Genomic DNA, 18,482 nt, shown 5'->3' with positions numbered 1-18,482 from the left:
TTTTGTTAATCCTCACCTGAGGATAGTTTTCCATTGATTTTTAGAGAGAGTGGAAGGGAGAGGGAGAGACAGAGAGAAACATCGATATGAAAGGCACGCATCAATTGGTTGCCTCCTGCATGAACCCTCACCGGGGCCAGGGAGCCTGCAACCAAGGTATGTGTTCTTGACCGGACTCGAATCCAGGACCTTTCAGTCTGCGGGCCGACACTCTATCCCCTGAGCCAAACCACTAGGGCTGTCAGCTTCTTCTTTTCAGTGTCAGCAGCCCCAGAATAGAATGCGACTAATAAAGTCAGTCTGAAGAAGCATGGAAGATGTGTCTAAAAGTGTCCTTCACTCCTGGCGCATTCAGCAAAGGTCTCCTTGGCAAGGTGTTAGGCGCAACGCTGTGAGGGGCACATGGATCATGAAGACTCAGCCCCATAAGTGTATTGCCAACAAACCTGGGATAATTACATTCAATCCTCCTATTGGAAAAGATGTATGTTCTTGCTCACTCGTGAGCATATGAAAGTAGAGCATTGCCTAAGAAATCTAAAGATCCCTTTTGCCCCGATTTATGCTGCTTCTGCCCACGCAGCTTTTTACACTAATTTTATATCCATCTATCAGACAAGCGAGAAAACTGAATTCAGTGTTTCTCCACAAAATAAAAGCTTTGAACACACAAAGCTCCTGCCTCCCAAAGGGGAAAATATCAGCCATGTAGATGAGTGATAATTTTATTTTTGCATCTCTGAATGGAGTGGGCGAGTCAGCGGATGCATCCGGCACTGCCAAACACAGCTCCCTCTGCACGTCTAAAGGGCCAGAGCACAGCTCTGTCAGTCTCAGCTACTACAACCTGTCCCTCTTACAAAACTCACTTTAACCGGCTCCACTCCACACATACATGTAAATATATCACAGTCTAGGCTGGAGGTAAACGATGTGTTATTGCCTGAATATGGCGATGGTTTTGCAATGGACCATCCTTTCAGGGCCCTGGATGCCGTCTGGCTTGGGAACTCAAAGGAGAGAGGCTTTCAGACAAGCACTGAGATATGAGCTAAATAGCTGAGGAGCCAGGACGAAGGAAAGGTTCCTATTAATAATTCTGCATTCTTGTACCACGAGTACCCTGGAAGAGGCAAGAATCAGTACCTGGTCCCAGGGAGTCACAGGAGTGGGGAGGAAGGACACTCCTGGCATTGCTCACAGAGCATAAGCTTGTTATTTTATGTCTCTGTTTGCTTTGCTAGATCAGATTCAAGACCCTTTGCTCACCCCTGCCTCCACCCTGCATCCATATGACATGCTCAGATAAATTAGGTTTAGATGCCCGTGCTGAGTTGGTATTTCATTTTGAGTTGTAAGTCTAAGCCAAACACATTTGAATTTTATCTCATTATATCCCAGTACAATAAAAACAGAAATTACTTCACAACAAGCTATAAAATGTAGAGTTTGTTCACTGCTGTGGAACACAAAACACGTAAGAAAGCACAAGAGGAGCATTCTGGCTTAGAGAACCCCAATTCCTATACTTGAATGACTAGCTTGCCCCCAATTCTCCCCATGCCTTTCGCTCAGCATCTACCCTCTGCTCTCTCCCTCCTACCTGGCTGTGCAGCTGCCAAGGTCTGTAGTCCTCCTCGGCACACCTTCTATCGAAAATGGACTTGTAGTCCACTTTGACCAGCTGCCATTCAGAGCGGTGGCTGAAGTGTCCGAACACTCTACAGAATTCATAAAGATAAAGGTAATTGCAATAATAAAAATGCCAATAGTTATAACAGCAGCTAGCATTTGCCCAGTGTCTACTATGAATTTAGCAAAATGCTAATAAGTACATGGCATTGATCATACCACTTAATCCTCAAAACGCATTTATAAAGGGGGTGACTATTATTGGCCCCACTTCACCTATGGGTAACGTGAGGCTCAAAGAGTTTTGTTCATTTGTAAAAACCAATGTCAAATCATTGAAGAACTAGTAGATCAGGACGTAGAGTGTTTAGCATAAAAGACCACTTCTATATATCGTACCAGAGAATGGTTAACAAAAAAAAATCAATCAATCAATCCACCAACCAACCAATAACGGAGAAAACAATCACAGATACTGCTTTCTACATGGTCTGAGATTGCACTTCTAGGCTGTCTTGCTAATGTACATGATTTTCATGCTATTTAATTTCCTACCAGTCACTAGGGAAAGTGGGCGGCAAGGCCAAGTGCTTACAACTGCTTCCTACACTGTGCATTCTGCTCTGCTTACTGAAAAGACACAGGTATTTAATGAGGTGTTTGAATCACTAATCGCAGATAAGGATAAAAACCACAAAGCAGCCTTTCTGGTCAGCATCTTTTATCTGTTTTGCAAATATAAAAATTAAATGAAGACAAATTATGGAATAAATTGCTAATATAGCTATGTTTACCATAGCCAAAAGTGTAGCTATTAGGCATATTAAATATTTATTGATTTATTTTCTTCATTAAAAAAAAAAGAAAAAGAAAAGGGGACAGAAAATTTAGAAAATCTACCAACTCATGGCTTTGATTTTTACAGTGTCATGTCCGACAGGATCAACTACTTTAAAACCTTCCCTCTGTTTCCTATGTCCAATTTTCTAGGGAAAGGAAAAGGCACAGTTTCATATTTTAAATTCAAAGCCAATGTTTTGAACCCCACAGGCAGGCAAGTCATTAATCAAGTCTTTCACAAATTAATGATCATCTCTTTCCAGACAAGAATGAGTGCAAATGCAATTTCCCAAGAACAGATTGTTCTCGGGGTTTCCCTAATATGCCTCACAATTGGGTTAGGTAGAGAGCCAGGGAAAAAGGAAAGCCTGCGTGGGGTTTTGCTCAAGCTCTGAGTTCTGCCTTAAAGTGAAACCATTCCTTATATGCCCATGTCTTTCTATATATTGAATTTGTTTATTATTAAAGTTTTAAATGCATAGCTTTCTTTTCTATTGCAATGATCTCTTCTCATTTCCCTCAGCCCATGCAGGAGGGGAAGAAAAGAGCTAGTTTGCCACCCACCCTCAGCATGGGACTCCCCATAATTAGTAAAAGTCAGGAAACTGGTGCCCGCACTTTACTTTCCTCTTTACGGGGGGATCATGAAATCACATGTTCGGACTTTGCCGGCAACTCCAAACCTAACAGCAGCAAAGCGAACAAACAGCTAAAAAACCCGTTTCTGGATGAATATCAAGACGTGTTCCACTTACGTCATGATTAGAGTCTCTTCCCCAGGCTCACCCAGAACCCCATCCACAAAAAGGGGAATAGATGTGAAACTGTATTTGCTCCAAGATCTCCCTTCATCAAAACTCAACCTAATGACAGAAGAAGAAAAAAAAATCAATTACAGTCCTCAGATCTCCAAAGGAAAAATAAAAATCCTTTCTAAAGAAAGATACTACCAACCAGGAGAGAATCCATTTGAAAAGTGCCTAAGGCATTGTCAAAGTGAGCCGTGAATAAGTGTCCTTAATTACATGAGAAGGTAGAAATACAGTTAGCCCAGCGATTTGGGACCGGGTGTATTATTACATTAACAAGGGGAGAGCTGCATGAAATGAGAATAATAATGAGTATTTGATAGAATCCGTTTTTAAATTTGGATATTTTATTAGATCTTAGATCTCAATGTGACTCTCTCCAAAACCTCAGGGTAGTCTAGTAGTGAACCTTTCAGGTGATTCTGAAGAGCAATGGCCATAGGGGACCTATTTAGATGGACTTGAGCCAGCCACCTCCAAGCGATCAGAGCTTCACAGAATCTCTCCAAGCGATCAGAGCCTTATAGAATCTCTCTTACATCGTTATAAATCCTGGTTGACTCACTGAGTGAATGAATGGGTGCAGAAGGACAGACTCTTGATAGCAAGAGGAGAGAAGTCTGCAACTCTGAGGGTCACGCAGGATGTTTCTTTTGCTCTGCCCTTCCCTATGGATGCCTTCCACCAGGCTAAGCCTCTGTTTCTCTTATTTCTGCAGCTTTCCCTTCAGTCGCCAGAGTAGCTACCAGAGGAGGGAAAATCAGGCTTTTGACTTGGAACAAGCTCGCATGTGGAGAGAGTCACTTTCAAAAACACACATGAAGGAGTCTGTGGGAAACCCCTCTGGAAGTTAGGACTTGCACATCCATCTGCAGAAGACCTACAGCTAGAGTTGCAGAATGTCACCCCCAAACGGGAAACTAAGGAAGTACAATCAGCAACAGTATCCTGATCTCTGTGCAGAACACACATACTGGTAATGAGGAGGCATTATTTGGGAAAGGAGTTATGCTACTCAGAGATTATACCTGGTGCAGCATTCTACCCACAATTGTGCTAAAAGGATAAGGTACTGGAGAGGGTATTGTCACATTTAAAAACTACAATGTAATTCCTCTCTCAGGGGCAGAGCTCATCCTCCTTTCTTCCCTCCTTCCCTTCCTTCCCTCCCTCCCTCCCTCCCTCCCTCCCTCCCTCCCTCCCTCCCTCCCTCCCTCCCTTCCTCCCTTCCTCCCTCCTTCCCTCCCTACGTCCTTTCCTTCTCCAACAGGCCACAATCTTATTTTAAAAGAGCAAAGGTGTAAATTATGTTCTAGTAGACCTTGACATTTTACAACAAACATGATCACAGTCTGATAGCCCGACTCCTAGCCTTCACAGTGAGGAACCGCAAGGAGTATGACTCATGGGCAACAGGTGCCTTTACCAGAGATGTCGAATTGGAAGAGACGTGTGCTTCATAGCAACTAAGACTCCACCTTGATCCAGATACAGGACACTGTGCTCTTCTTCAAAGATCTGGAAGAGGAAACCACATCCACATGGACACACATCCATGTCCACACACATCCAGAGTTCAGATAATTCGTCTTCACATGAGGAGAAAAAATAATCCCTCTCCTGATTGAACAAGGTTTCCCCAAATCTTTGGGAAGACACAATAATGAACAATGCTTCACAAGATGGGCTACATGTACCCCTGGAGTTACATAGAATTGTTTTAGGTGCACCACAAAACAAATGTAAAGAATAGTTATGTATTGATGTTTATATTCTGATCTTATTTTGTGGCATGTCCTATTGATTCCCATTGATAATCACGTCAGAATATTGGATAACTCACATTGGGTAACATTCTAAGGTAGAAGAAACCTTAGAGATACTTTAATCTCACATTCTCATGCTTATATACGAGGCCACTAAGGTTGAGAGAGATGTCGAAACTTGCCTACGAGCATGTATGTAGTGATTGATGGAGCTGGAGCTTGCAGCATTACAATGACCTTCCAGATACAGTTCTTTCAAACTTTCCAAGTATTCTAGAAAAAAGGTGTTCTTGTTCAATTAATAGGTCTCTACCAAGTTATAAAGTAGCTCTGATGAAAATGGAATCATCATATTTGGGTACATGTGCCACTGGATCTTTTTCTAAACGTGGAGAAACCAATGTGAAGTCAAATGGAAATAGAGTGAAAGCAATTTCTAAGTCCTCTCTATGTAAGATGCATGCTGGCTTCTCACAGTCACACTGTTAGTATAGCTCTGTCTGTGGTTACACTATAGACATAATATTCTTCCCCTTTACTTCTTTTTTGAAATTTTTAAAATGTTTATCAAATTCATTGGGGTGACACTAGTTAATAAAATTATTTAGGTTTCAAGTGTACAATTCCATAATAGATCATTTGTATTGTATTGTGTGATCACTACCCCAAGTCAAGTCTCCTTTATTTACTTCTTACGCCCATATGAAGGTATATCCTATCCAAGGACCATAGAAATAGAGACTTATTTTGCTTTGTTTGGGGTTTTGGAAGGGAAAAAAAAAGGATCTTGGCTCTCTAACTATTCTCTAGAGGAAAATTAACAGTGCTCATTGCCTCTAAGATCAAGAGCCCTGAGGTTTTTAGGCAAATTTCTTTCTTGCCCTGCCCTTCTCACAATACGTGAATCCCACTGAGGACTTATTAGGGGCCTGGAATTAGGAAATAGCAATTGGACCATAGCATGGAGATCTCTGACTAAAATATAAAGCAGAGTTGTTCTCATTGCTCTGTGATTACCTGTGCATTAAATTTCAATTTACGGTGCTAGTTATTGTATGATAATTAAATGTCAGTGGGTTATTAAAACATATTTATTGAAGGGTAACAACCATGCATTAGGCACATATCTTGTTATGATTGTGAAAGCTCATTAAATGCCTGTTTTATATGCTATGGGTATCTAATTTTCATTCAGAAGAAAGAGAGAAAGCATTTAAGCTAAACACATTGGTTTAAAGTGATTCCATTTCTACTTTCCCTAGCATATGCACGGTGATGGTTATTACTCTGTCTTTTGCTCATGAGATTTAAACATCTCAGAAAACCACCTGGGTAATTGCTATTTCTATATCACTGCATTGCTCTCTATTCTGACTTCAAGGCATGGGGAATTTATGGAGATAACCTAGCATTAGGTATATAATCTACCTTCTAGGCGCCATGTTCCCTATATGATAAACTTTAGGGTTCTGGTTTTCTTTTATGGGAAAAATTCAGTCAGATCTAATTTGGTTTCACTGTCCCTTATAAACTTTCTTCTATAAAGGCTCTGCAAATGGGTCATTTTTATTGAATGGGAAGAAAAAAATCAAATTGTAAAAAGATTCACTAACCTCAAAGACTTAAGACTAAATAAATGCATTGGAAAGCTTTAGGATTTATATGTAGTTGAATAAGTTATTATGTGTAGGAGAATAAGTTCCCAGAATGGAATCGAGTTGAGCAAATTTAATGTCAGTTAGACTTCAGCAACTTGACCCAGCACGCTTTCTTACCTGCCTCCACGTGTTCCCTGCATCTGAAGAGACAAACATGCTGATGTCGCTGTCTGACAATTCAGAACCTATGTTACCTAGAAAGAGCACAGAGCCATGAGTGGACGGAACTTTCTGTACAAGCTAACAATGAGCCACATGGGCAGTCTGCATCGCCTGAGATGGACTGAGATTGCAAACATATCTGAGCAGCGTTTTTCAGCATACTTGATTCAGGGTCAATAGTTTAGGTGCAATTCGAAAAATATCTTCAGCTTGCTCATGAAGTTCCTAGCAGAGATATCTAGCTTCTTAAAATAAACACAATTTACAGCAGCAAGCAAACCAGGTGAGCTTCTTACCTGAAGCCACTATGATGCTGGGAGCTGTCTCTCGGCTGGCAATGATCCCTGATGTGTAGGGATTCTCAGAGACCTTAAGGTGAAGGTGTAGTGAGCAGTAAGGCTGAGAAGAGGAAAAATGAGTGTCATGAAAGCACACAATCTAAATAGTCATTTCAATCTCATGTTCAGAGCATCTATCCAATCATCTAACCATCCCATCTATGCATCCATTCATGTACCCTTTCATTCACCTGTTTTCATTCCACAAATACCTAGTGTCCACTAAGCATAAGATAGCTGCCAAGCTGGTGAGGGAAGGCCTCTTCATTTTAAATTGAACTGACTGCCTTCATTGCCATTTGAGCATTTACCAAAACATTTGAGCACTTTATCTGTAAAAGGCTAGGTGTAGCTTATGAAAGAGTTACATTGACTCAAATTTGGTCTTGACTATCATGGAGTGTAGATTTTAAGATCTTTTGATTGATTAACATAAATAGAAAATATTTTAATACCATAAGATCAGTACAGATAGAATATGAGATTCTACAGGGTGACAAAATGATGTCCAACTTTTGATCAGGAAGGCTCCAAGGAGAAAATGGTGCCTTGGGCAAAGATTGGCAGGTTAGGAATGGGTAGGTAGGTAAGATGTTCAGAATAAAGGACATTTCAGTCACAAAGAAAAACCACAAAGAAAAACACACAGAAGATTTGAGTTACAATACAGTATATAGTCATACGAAAGAGGAGAAATAGGACATGACGTCAGGAAAAAAGGTTTGGTGAGGCTGGGAGAGCTGTTAAAAAGTCAGCCGGCATCTTTTAGCCACTCTCCATGTGAGAACTTGGTCTCAGTTGTACAAAAGAAACTGTATGATGGGTGAGACTATCCTAAACGTCCAACAGACAATCAACAGGGTATTATCAGAATCAGTATTATTCAATAGAAAAGTCATCCTTGTAGGCAAGATGTACCAATAACAGCAATTTAAATGAAAATTTAAGAGACTTGTTTATTTGTGTGTGAAAATCTTGATCAAATTTTCTGATTAATATATCACCAGTTTTGATAATAAATCTTATACAAGCTTCATTTGGAATAGTTCTTATACTGAGTTGTCAAAAACTAAGAATTTGTGTCTGAATCCACACTTCTTTTCATCGCTGAGGAAGATTACTTTCTAATCTTATCCACTCGAGTTTTTGGAATCACCAATGTATCTCTGTTATTACTTTGATTCTGCTCTCTAAGTCGCAACCAGCAGATACTCAGAGATCTAGAGAGGCACTGATTAAATTTATATCAGATAGTGTAAAATGACAAACTAAAAATGAAACTCAGGAAGAAAAGCAACCAAAATACTGGTGAACTAAAACAGTGGACCACAATAGGGTCTTTTTCTTCCACCGACAGAGAGAGTAAACTCTCAAGGAATGACAATAGTAATATATTATCAGTTTTACATGAAAATTTCATGTAAAGCTTTCAAAAAAAGGGAATTTTTACTTTATAATGTTCCAAAAGAGTAAAGAAGATTCCCCTCTATAAGAAGAAATAATCAGACCCAAACACTTGGCTCCCTTTCATCCAAGAGAAAGACCAGAATGGGTATCGTTAAATTGCCAAGGTCCCAGGAACACACTGCACAGCTCTCAGGTGCTAAAACAGGATAAAGCAGAGGTGTCAGACTCTTTTTCCATGGAAGTTTTGCTGACAGTGGCAGCTTATCAGGATCCCCCTTCTCTGGTCTACAACGCTTTATTTTACTAGGCACCATCCTGTACCTCGCATACCTCACATATGGTTCTATGCCCCCAAGAGATACACTCTGCAAATAAAGAGAAAATGTCAAGTACTCCATTGCATCATCTGTGAAACCCAGCCTAGAATCAAAAATGAAAGTCTGAAGTAACAAGCAATGCTTTTATGTTAGGAAGTGAACGATACCACTCTTTTACTCAGAACAATGCCAGAAGTACCCAGGCTTATCTGTAAACCACATCATCAGAGTAATATGAGCATCTCCGTGGCATTAGAACCGCATCACTCCTTGGGAAATGCGTAGGTAAATGGGTTGAATGGAGCACCTCTGAACCACCCAACAAGGTGGAACATCCCTGGACAAGGGAGCATCCAGCTTGCAATCTTGAGTGGCCACTTGCCACAAACTTCATCACTCAACGGTCTGGAAGATTGTGAAGCTCAGTTGCCACGGGACCCACGGTTTCTTTGCTATGGGGACTTGCCATTGCAAAGGAAAGAGTGCATTTCCAAATGACCATATCAGCACAGCCCGTGGGTATGGCTTTCAGAGCCCAAGAGAAGTTATTTTGAGAAGAAAAGACAGCAGTTCATGCAGTAGCGGCAACATTAGAAATGATCTCCCTGGTGCACTTTTTCTCCGTGTTCACATTTGTAGTACTGGATTGCCCCCAGCTGGTATGAGGAGAATATTTCGTGGCTTTATTTTATTTCTCCCATTTTTTTTCAAGGAAGTTAGATAGTCTACATCAATGTTCGATGAAAAACAATGGTAAGTGATTCATCTTCACATGTTTAAACTTAAACGTTTATACCTGGCTGGTTTTGGACATTTGTCAAAGTTAAGTCACTAAAGCTTAGTAGAGAGGTTTATTATAATGGCTATCGAGCCACTACAGACTCCTGAAGGACAGAACACAGTTCTCTGATTCTTCGGTACTTTTTGCCCAGATAGGGGACACTCTGTCCACATCTCTCTTCTTTCCTTTCTGCCTTCCTGCCTTCTTTTCCCCCATTAGCACACAAGTACCACATATGTGAGTATCTCTCCAGAGTTATCTCCAATTCAGTGGCGTCAAAAAACACAGCTTGTCCCAAAGGGACTTCTCTCTTTTTCTTATTCTTCCACATTAGGACAATATAGAACGGTGCACTAAAAAGACCATGACCTAGCGCCTGACTTACAGGGAATGGAGGGACCAGCATACATGTGTGGATGCTGCCCTTTGATATGTCTCTGCATAGTCACAGGGCATGGAATATCATCAATCAATTCTAGGAGCAGCTGGATCCTTAATCTGTAATCTTTGCAGGGTCAGATACAGAGTTTGAGAGCCTGATGCCAATGAAGGACTCTTTCCCAAGAAAAAGGGCACACAGAATTTTATATCCGATTTCAGAGAGTGCACAAACCCTGAAGTCCATGGTGGACTTCTAGGTCTCAATTACCTTTCTTTCATCTTATTCTTTTATGTCTTATTTTAGCAAATAAAACTCCTTTGGCCATTGCAAGCATTCAGTAAATATCTGTTGCATTTAACTGATCTGTCTTCCAAGCACTGTGAATGGCCAATGCAGAATTACTAAATGATAGAACATATTTCCCCACCATGCAATAAATCAACTCAAAAAATGGTTAGATTACTTGAGGATCAACCAACTTCTCATTCCACTTCCTCTTTCCCTGAAACCTCTGTATCAATAACCTTTAGGTCTCATCTTCATGGTACCATTATCCCTGGGATCCTAATCCAAGGATTGTCCTGAAAACCCAGATCCGAGGTTTCATAAATAATAAGGCAGCAAATAAATTCCCAAATTATAGCCTCTAAATCCACCCCCCCCCCACACACACACACACTTATTGTTTCTGACTTTGAGCTGGAGCTGGGAATCTATTAGATCTTCAGTAAAGAAGAGGGTCAATGGCAAAGAAGAGCAAGGCCCCTGGACCAACTGGCTGGGTATGGGGCATTCAGCCCCACTCCAACCCACACAACACACACAGTCAAGTGTGCAAAGGAGTGGAAAGCAGAATCGAGAATCTCTAGGGTAGCTGGCTCCTTAGCTGCAACCGAAAGCAGCCAACTGAATCCATAGAGAAATCATAGTCTCTCTCCATGAAACACTACGCTTCCCCTGGGGACTCGAGGATTTGTCACAGGCTCGACTCACATCTTGCCTCCCAGGAGCCAAATCTTGAGGCTTTGGAGGCAGGTAGACCGTGACCTGTAATACCCCATCTAATTGTGCTACCCAGTCTTCAGAGGAGAGAAATCCCAGCTGAGCCCTCCAGGCAATCAGTCTGAAAGTCCTAAAAATACAGCCATAAATTACCCTGGATGTCTTATTTCTAAAGAGTACATTTTAGCAGGAACATTCCTTTTGGGGCTGTAATTCTGAACTTGCTCCACATTTCTAACAGCCCTGGAAAATCTCTCTTCTAATCACTAGGCTGTGCTTTTGGTGACACTGTCACTTTCCAAGTACTCACAATTCAAAATCACTTCTTATCTCCAGCAGCTCCCAAGCCGAAAAAAGATTTCTAACAGTCCGGGTCTCCCGTAGCTCAAAGATTTTCTTTCCAATTTTGTGCCTTTGCCGGGTTTTTATAAAATGATTTTGGTCTGTCCTCCCCACCCCCTTTGTTATTTCCCCTCCTCGCCCTGCTGCCTGTTTTATAAAACTCAGGTTAAAAAAACATTAAACAACAAGGTTAATGAGGGAGGGAGGCCAAAAGACTCCTGGGCACTGTCCATCCCCATCCTACTAGTTCATCTTTACTCTGTCTGTCTTAATGAGCCTGATTTTGTCACCTCTGGGGTCAAGGTGAGCCCAGGAGCTTCAGAAGGTGGCATTATAAGTCCTTTCCTGTGACTCTCAGTGGAAGGGAGGGCATCCACTAAAGTTCAATCGTAAACCTCAACAACACAGTCAATGGGGCCTCTGCTTCAAACAAACACAACGCCTGCCACAACACCTGCACTGAGCACCTGCATTACGGCAGGTCTGGTTCTTGAGCTGATTCTTGGCCAAAAAGAGAGCAACAGTTCCTCAGCTTGGGTAGCTCACATGTTAGCAGGGGAACAGGGGAATTACACGTGCTGATTTCAAAGAGTGAGAAGGCTCACGCATGAAAAGGAGCTGGGACAAATACAACTTGAGAAAAAGTTTAAGTGTACTCTCTGAACAAAGGTAGTCAATCAAGGATCTGAATTTTAAGAAAAAGCCAGGCCCTAGCCAGTTTGGCTCAGTGGATAGAGCGTCAGCCTGCGAACTGAGGGGTCCTGGGTTCTAGTCTGGTCAAGGGCACATGCCCGGGTTGCGGGCTTAATTCCCAGTGGGGGGCATGCAAGAGGCAGTGGATCGATGATTCTCTCTCAACATTGATGTTTCTGTTTCTCTTTCTACCTTCCTCTCTGAAATCATTAAATATATATATATATATATATATATATATATATATATATATATATATATTTTAAATATATTTTATTGAATTTTTTACAGAGAGGAGGGGAGAGGGACAGAGAGCCAGAAACATCGATGAGAGAGAAACATCGATCAGCTGCCTCCTGCACACCCCCTACTGGGGATGTGCCCGCAACCAAGGTACATGCCCTTGACCAGAATCGAACCCGGGACCCCTGAGTCCACAGGCCAACGCTCTATCCACTGAGCCAAACCGGGGGGCAATAAAAATATATTTTAAAAAATAAGGAAAAAAGAGAAAGGCCAGACTAGGAAAAGGGCATTTTGAGAAAAACAATGATAAATTAACAGTCTGAGACATGAATGAGCACGGTAAGTTAATGGTAGGGTAACAGGTAAGTTCCTCCCCACCATGTTTTCTGTGTAAGGAAGGAAAGGGAGAGAGGCCTAGGACCAGGCAGGAGAAGTAGCCAGAGGCCTGACCATATGGGACACGTTGGAGGGAATACTTGCTAAGGGAAAGTATTTGCATTTCATTTGACCTAACTTAGTCATAGAAGGTTTAAGTAAAAGAGAGACATGACCTGAATGTTTCAAGCTCAAGTTGATCCCACTTACATAAAAATGTAGGAAAGAAAACCCTACCATAAAAGAAAGAGGTTAGTGGCTGTCTAGGGTCAGAGGTGTGGATAGTGATTGCAAAGTGGAACAAATGAATTTGAGGAGGTGATTAAAATGTTCTATCTTGATGTGGTAATGGTTACATGGGTATACAATTAGTCAAGATTCATCAAAGTACTCTCTTAGAAAGGTACTTTTTATGTATGTATGTTTTAACGCAATAAAGTTGGATTAAACACACACACACACTCACACAGGAGACTGCCAAGTAGAGACAGGAGGAGCAGTTAGGAGCCTGTCACTGTAGAGGGAGTAGAAATCATGATGGATTCTCTGAGGATGGTCTCAGCATTTATATTTTGGGGGCAGAGCAAAAGGACTTTCTAACACTGGGATGGGGTGGAGCAGGGAACACCTTGCCAAGTGCTTTGTGGAAGAGGCATTTCTAATGGTTCATTTATGACACCAGAGGACCCAGGGAAGTCTCTTCATATGACATGGCTAATTCTCTCATGGACATTTCATCTCCAACATGCACGAAAGGAGAGAGGACCACATTAAGGCAATGGTGCAGGCCATGCGCCTTGGGCAAAATATCAGGGTGCTCCAACTTGCCATAGTTAAACTAGGAAGGTGGCCCTGGTTTTCAAAATGCTGCTGAATTATGCCTCGCATAGAGAAGGTATGCAGTAATAACTGCCCCATTTACTTACTCTGTCACTGGCTTTGTGCACTCTCTGTAACAACTGGCTCCCCACTCCCTCCGTAAGTTGCCAGTTATAAGGATAGAAGCTGAGTGGGAGGCTGAATTGCAGCCCGCTTTCCTGACGCACAGTGACAACCGTGATATCCTCTGCAACTAACAAGGTCACCCTATGGCTGCTGGCATGTTCTTGAGTAGGAGGCGACCTGCCTACAGACACAGGAGATGAATCTGCAAAGTGACTGTTCCGACTTCATGGGACACAAAAAGCAAGCTGAGTGTGGATATCGCTAAAGTCAGAATTGTATGATGACTGTGAATACTGATTCATAATTTCTTTCTCTCTCTCTCCCTCTCCCTCTCTCTCTCTCCAAGCTCTTACTAAAACTAAGAGGTCTTTTCTCCAGCTTAACATACTAGTCTCCTTTTTTTTGTGTGTGAATATAAATACAACTTCTAGATTGTTTTAAAGACGTTAGCATTTGATTATACTTTGTTTTGAAAATAATCTCTTCTTCCCCTCCTTCTTCATTCACTCAGTATCCATTCCTGGGTGAAGTATGGGGCAGGCACCAGCATCACTGAGGGGAGTGAAATGTAACCCTATAATCTTTCATTTATTAGTCTAGTCCCTTTCAAGCAGACCTCACACGCTGTGGAGGCAACACCCATTTTTGATCCCTCTCTCAGACCCCAACATATAATCAAATTACAAATAAGTTCATGCTGATCTATTTATTCCCCAAATGTTAGATAATTAAGAGGGAGCCATACTTCAAAGTGGGGGTCAGCAAACATTCTTTAAGTATTTTTAAAATAATAAATATATTAGGCGTGGTGGACCATAAAGTCCTGCTATGACTACTCAACTCAGCCACTGTAGCACACAGGCAATATATACATGAATAAGAATAAAAATTTATTTTAAAATACAAGTGGTGGGCCATATTTGCCTCACAGACCATTGTTTGCCACTACCAACTTTATATAATGCAGCACAAATGAATGGAACATATCATAAAGAGTTCCAATTAAAATTCACATCAGTAGTTCTTACCCTTATTTGAGGCATAAACTCCTCTGAAAATATGAATAAGCATCTCCTCTAGAAAATACGACTACAAAATTTTGCATTCAGTTCATCTATTCTACACAAGAATGTATGTGTCATTTGATCTGTAACAAGTTATTCGTAGGGAATTAAAGGTGTATCTCCCCACCACAGTGGAAGCTATCAGGTTCTCCCTTAAACTACAATGTGAGCTCCTCATCAGAATTCGGGGCACAACTGAACATCCTTGGAAGTGAGTAAGAAACTTTCTGCTTTTCTCTGATCTCTCTGTTCCATCTCAAAAGGCAGTCCAGTGACTCTTCTACATGCTGCCTTCGTGCCTGTCCCTGTCCCCTTTGGTTCTGCAACTAAGCAAGGAACCCTGGAATCACCTCCCTCTGTTTGTTAACACCTATGTCCAGCCCCCACTGACTGGGACATTCTGCCCCAATATGAAGACTCACCAGTAAGCAGTGCACAGGGTCCCCCCTTAAATCCGTGTCCGGCGCCTGCAGCAAATGCCAGTCTCTGCCTTTGTTATAGGTGATGAACGTCTTCACTTGGCTGTCAATCTTCTTGTTAGCCAAGAACATCCCCTTTATCCCTGCTACCTGGGAAAAATGGACATGGCTGAAAAATACATCGATTTGAAAAGGGATGTCTTTGTTTACTTAAAAGAACAGAGGCAGACTGTTTAATTCAGCAGTGAGCACTTGTCTTGGAGGGAAGAGGGGGTGAAGATGGTAGAAGGAGGGGGTGATGATTAAGTATAATGACTCCCTGGACAGTGAGGCAGAAAGCAACAGACCTGAGCCCCTATGGCAGTGATGGCGAACCTATGACACGCGTGTCAGAGGTGACACACGAACTCATTTTTTGGTTGATTTTTCTTTGTTAAATGACATTTAAATATATAAAATAAATATCAAAAATATATGTCTTTGTTTTACTATGGTTGCAAATATCAAAAAATTTCTATATGTGACACGGCACCGGAGTTAAGTTAGGGTTTTTCAAAATGCTGACACGCCGAGCTCAAAAGGTTCGCCATCACTTCCCTATGGTATGGGGGGCCTAATGCAACTGTGATAGAGAATTTTTATGGCCCCTAAGGTAGGTTGGTAGTAGCTTGCCATTGCCTAGAGATAAACTCTGGTGCTTTCAGTTTTGCTATTCAATAAATGATAAATAAATAGACGCTATTTTATTTTATGTTACCCTCAGCACCCACAGTCTTAAATATGTTATTTCATTTAAATCTTGTAACAGTTCTCTTGGGTAATTATCACCTATTCTATGTTACACATGGGGAAACTGAGGCTTATCCAGGTTAAGTGACTTGCCCAAGGTCACACAGCCAAAGAAAGACTGGGTACACAGGCTAGTAAGTGGCTGGGATTTCAACCCACAACTCAATGTCTTCACAGCCCGTGCTCTTAAGAACTATCTAAATCACGGTGCTCTCTAGAGCTGTGGGCGATTAAAAGAGGCCAGTGAAAGCTAACGATCCAATTACTATTTTTTCCCTGTAAGAGATTGCTCTACTAAGCCACCAAAATACACTGAGCAAAAGATAACTGCTCTTAAATTTAAAGAAGTAATAATCCCCCTAAATTGTTGGCTAATCCCTCCTCCATGCCCATAATACTATTGTTCCCACTATAAACAGTCCTTATTAATTACCTGGCTCTGAAAATATGCCTTCTCTGTTCTATAAGTTATGAAAGAGGTAACAATTGGTAAGTTGCCCAAACTGTGCTCTAACAAATCATGAAGGATGCATTATATCTTTGGGTGTTTTTGTGTTTATTAAACACATTCAAGCATATTTTACTCTGCTTGGAATTATGACAACCCAGGAAAACTGGAGGGCAGTGAGGAAAGGGTCTGAGATATGTTAAATTGTGCATTCCAACACTATGCACAGGTGACCTCACTTAACTCTCACATTAAGCACATGATACAGTTAGCATTACTCATATTTTGAGGACGAGGAAACAAACAGACTAACTGGCTTTCTGTTGCACAGACTGGGATGAAGTGAATAAGCTCACGAGCATATCTGAGCCCATTTCATTTAACTCAGGCCCTTTATATTATCTTATAAAGGTTTTAGGCAGACAAGTACAACAGCATTGATCCTTGCCATGCACCAAGAAGTATGCTCAGTACTTTATATATAAAAAACTTTCGATGTTCACTGCAAACCTGCCACCACAGCTATTATACCCATTCTATGGATGGGGAAACTGAGGTGTAAACAAAAATCAATTGTTTAAGATAACAGAGCTGGGGTTCACTCACACCCGGATTTTCTGACTTCTGCTGATCTTCCAACAACTACAGCTCTGAATTTGTCTGTTCAAAGAGGCTGGGTTTCAATCAGTAGAGGATCCAGGGCTTGCCTTTCCTTTTGACACATTCAAACCTCATTAGTTTGTACCTGCTGATCTGGCATCTGGGGTAATGTAGAGTTGGGCCAACTTCATACACTTTTGGAAGACAAGTGTGTTAAGCAAGTAAATCATAGAAATGAGTGCCTGGTAGGAATGCTTTGAACTACTACTTAGGGCAGCAAGCCTCATTGGGGGCAATCAGCAACAGCAGGAGCAGTTTCTTGATCCTCCACAGGGTGGGAGGCCTGCACTCCAGGAGCACTGACCTCCCAACAATGGCATGTGAATTACAAATTGCATTTAGTTATTCACTCACTATACCAGCTCTGGAAGGGTGACTCACCAGGGAAACCCACATTGGTTTTGCATATGTTCCGGAGGCTGCTACATATTTCACTACAGCTAAACTGCCAGTTCTTTAAAAATTAAATTTCACAGATCAGAATTCTTACAAAGTCACACTGGTCTTCCCTCCTCAGGGAAACCCATACATGAGAAATGGCACTGTCTTACCCATCACACACGCTGGGAGGTGACCATAGGTACAGAGGGGATAGAAATATTGCCTCTCCAGGGAGTTTCATTGCCCATTCCCCTTCCTGCGCGGCTCCTCCTCTTTTGGTCAGAGCAGGGCTCTATACATTTAGCAGCTGGTTCATTTGCTTAGCGGAAGTGGTGACTTTATGGCCCCCAACTGCTTGGCATTATCAAAGGCCACTTGAGCTGAGAGCTGTGCTTTGTAACTCATCTCTGGCAGCTTGGCCTTCAGGTTTATCCTGAGGAATAAAAACCTGGCAAAGCGCAGGGAGTGTGTGACAAGAGGGGATAGAGCTGGAGAGGGTCTGCTTATCTCCTTCCTGCGGCCAGGGCATTGCTCCATGGAAGTCCCATTCGAGGTGTGTTTTTATTGTTTGCTTCTTTGGACTTGTCTGCAAGTCCTGGTTTTGTTTTTAATGTAACAGGTAATAAGAATTCTGCATTGGAAGCTATAACCACAATAACAGCACCCCGGATTAAATAAGCACTTATGAAATGTTAGGCATTACATGACAGGCTTTGCAAGCATGAGCATTAATCTGCCCATGCATTCTAAGTGGCAGAGTCAATGTTATCCTCATTTTACAGAGGAGAAAACCAACGTTCAGATGTGGCCAATCACTTGTCTGAAGTCATCCCCTAGGGAACCTTAGAACTGGACTCCAAGTCAGTCTGTCTAACTCTAGAACCCATACACTTCTGTACTATTTCCTCCAACTTCTCTCTCAACCCAGAGCATTCAGAGGGAAATACCACCTATGGCTATCACACTTACAGGAAGCTGCGTTTTATTCATTCAGTAGTACATTTACTCAATAGTTGCTCAGTAAAT

At 41.7% G+C, this 18,482-nt stretch overlaps 1 protein-coding gene across 4 annotated transcripts in view; it reads right to left on the bottom strand.

The window, feature by feature from the left end:
- SORCS1 (sortilin related VPS10 domain containing receptor 1) overlaps positions 1–18,482 on the bottom strand; it is a 474,955-nt gene that overhangs the window by 86,301 nt on the left and 370,172 nt on the right. For all 4 annotated transcript variants that reach the window (XM_036336058.1, XM_036336055.1, XM_036336056.1 and 1 more), the window contains exons 10-15: positions 15,182–15,328; positions 7,164–7,266; positions 6,823–6,899; positions 4,708–4,799; positions 3,228–3,335; positions 1,604–1,721 (exon numbers count right to left, since the gene is read on the bottom strand). In XM_036336058.1, the coding sequence (XP_036191951.1) occupies positions 1,604–1,721; positions 3,228–3,335; positions 4,708–4,799; positions 6,823–6,899; positions 7,164–7,266; positions 15,182–15,328 (645 nt within the window). The remainder of the gene's footprint in view (positions 1–1,603; positions 1,722–3,227; positions 3,336–4,707; positions 4,800–6,822; positions 6,900–7,163; positions 7,267–15,181; positions 15,329–18,482) is intronic.

Source organism: Myotis myotis, unplaced genomic scaffold, assembly GCF_014108235.1.
Source record: "Myotis myotis isolate mMyoMyo1 unplaced genomic scaffold, mMyoMyo1.p scaffold_m19_p_15, whole genome shotgun sequence".
Classification (NCBI taxonomy): domain Eukaryota; kingdom Metazoa; phylum Chordata; class Mammalia; order Chiroptera; family Vespertilionidae; genus Myotis; species Myotis myotis.
Note: the sequence above shows the minus strand (reverse complement) of the source record. Positions and strands in the feature narration are given on the sequence as shown.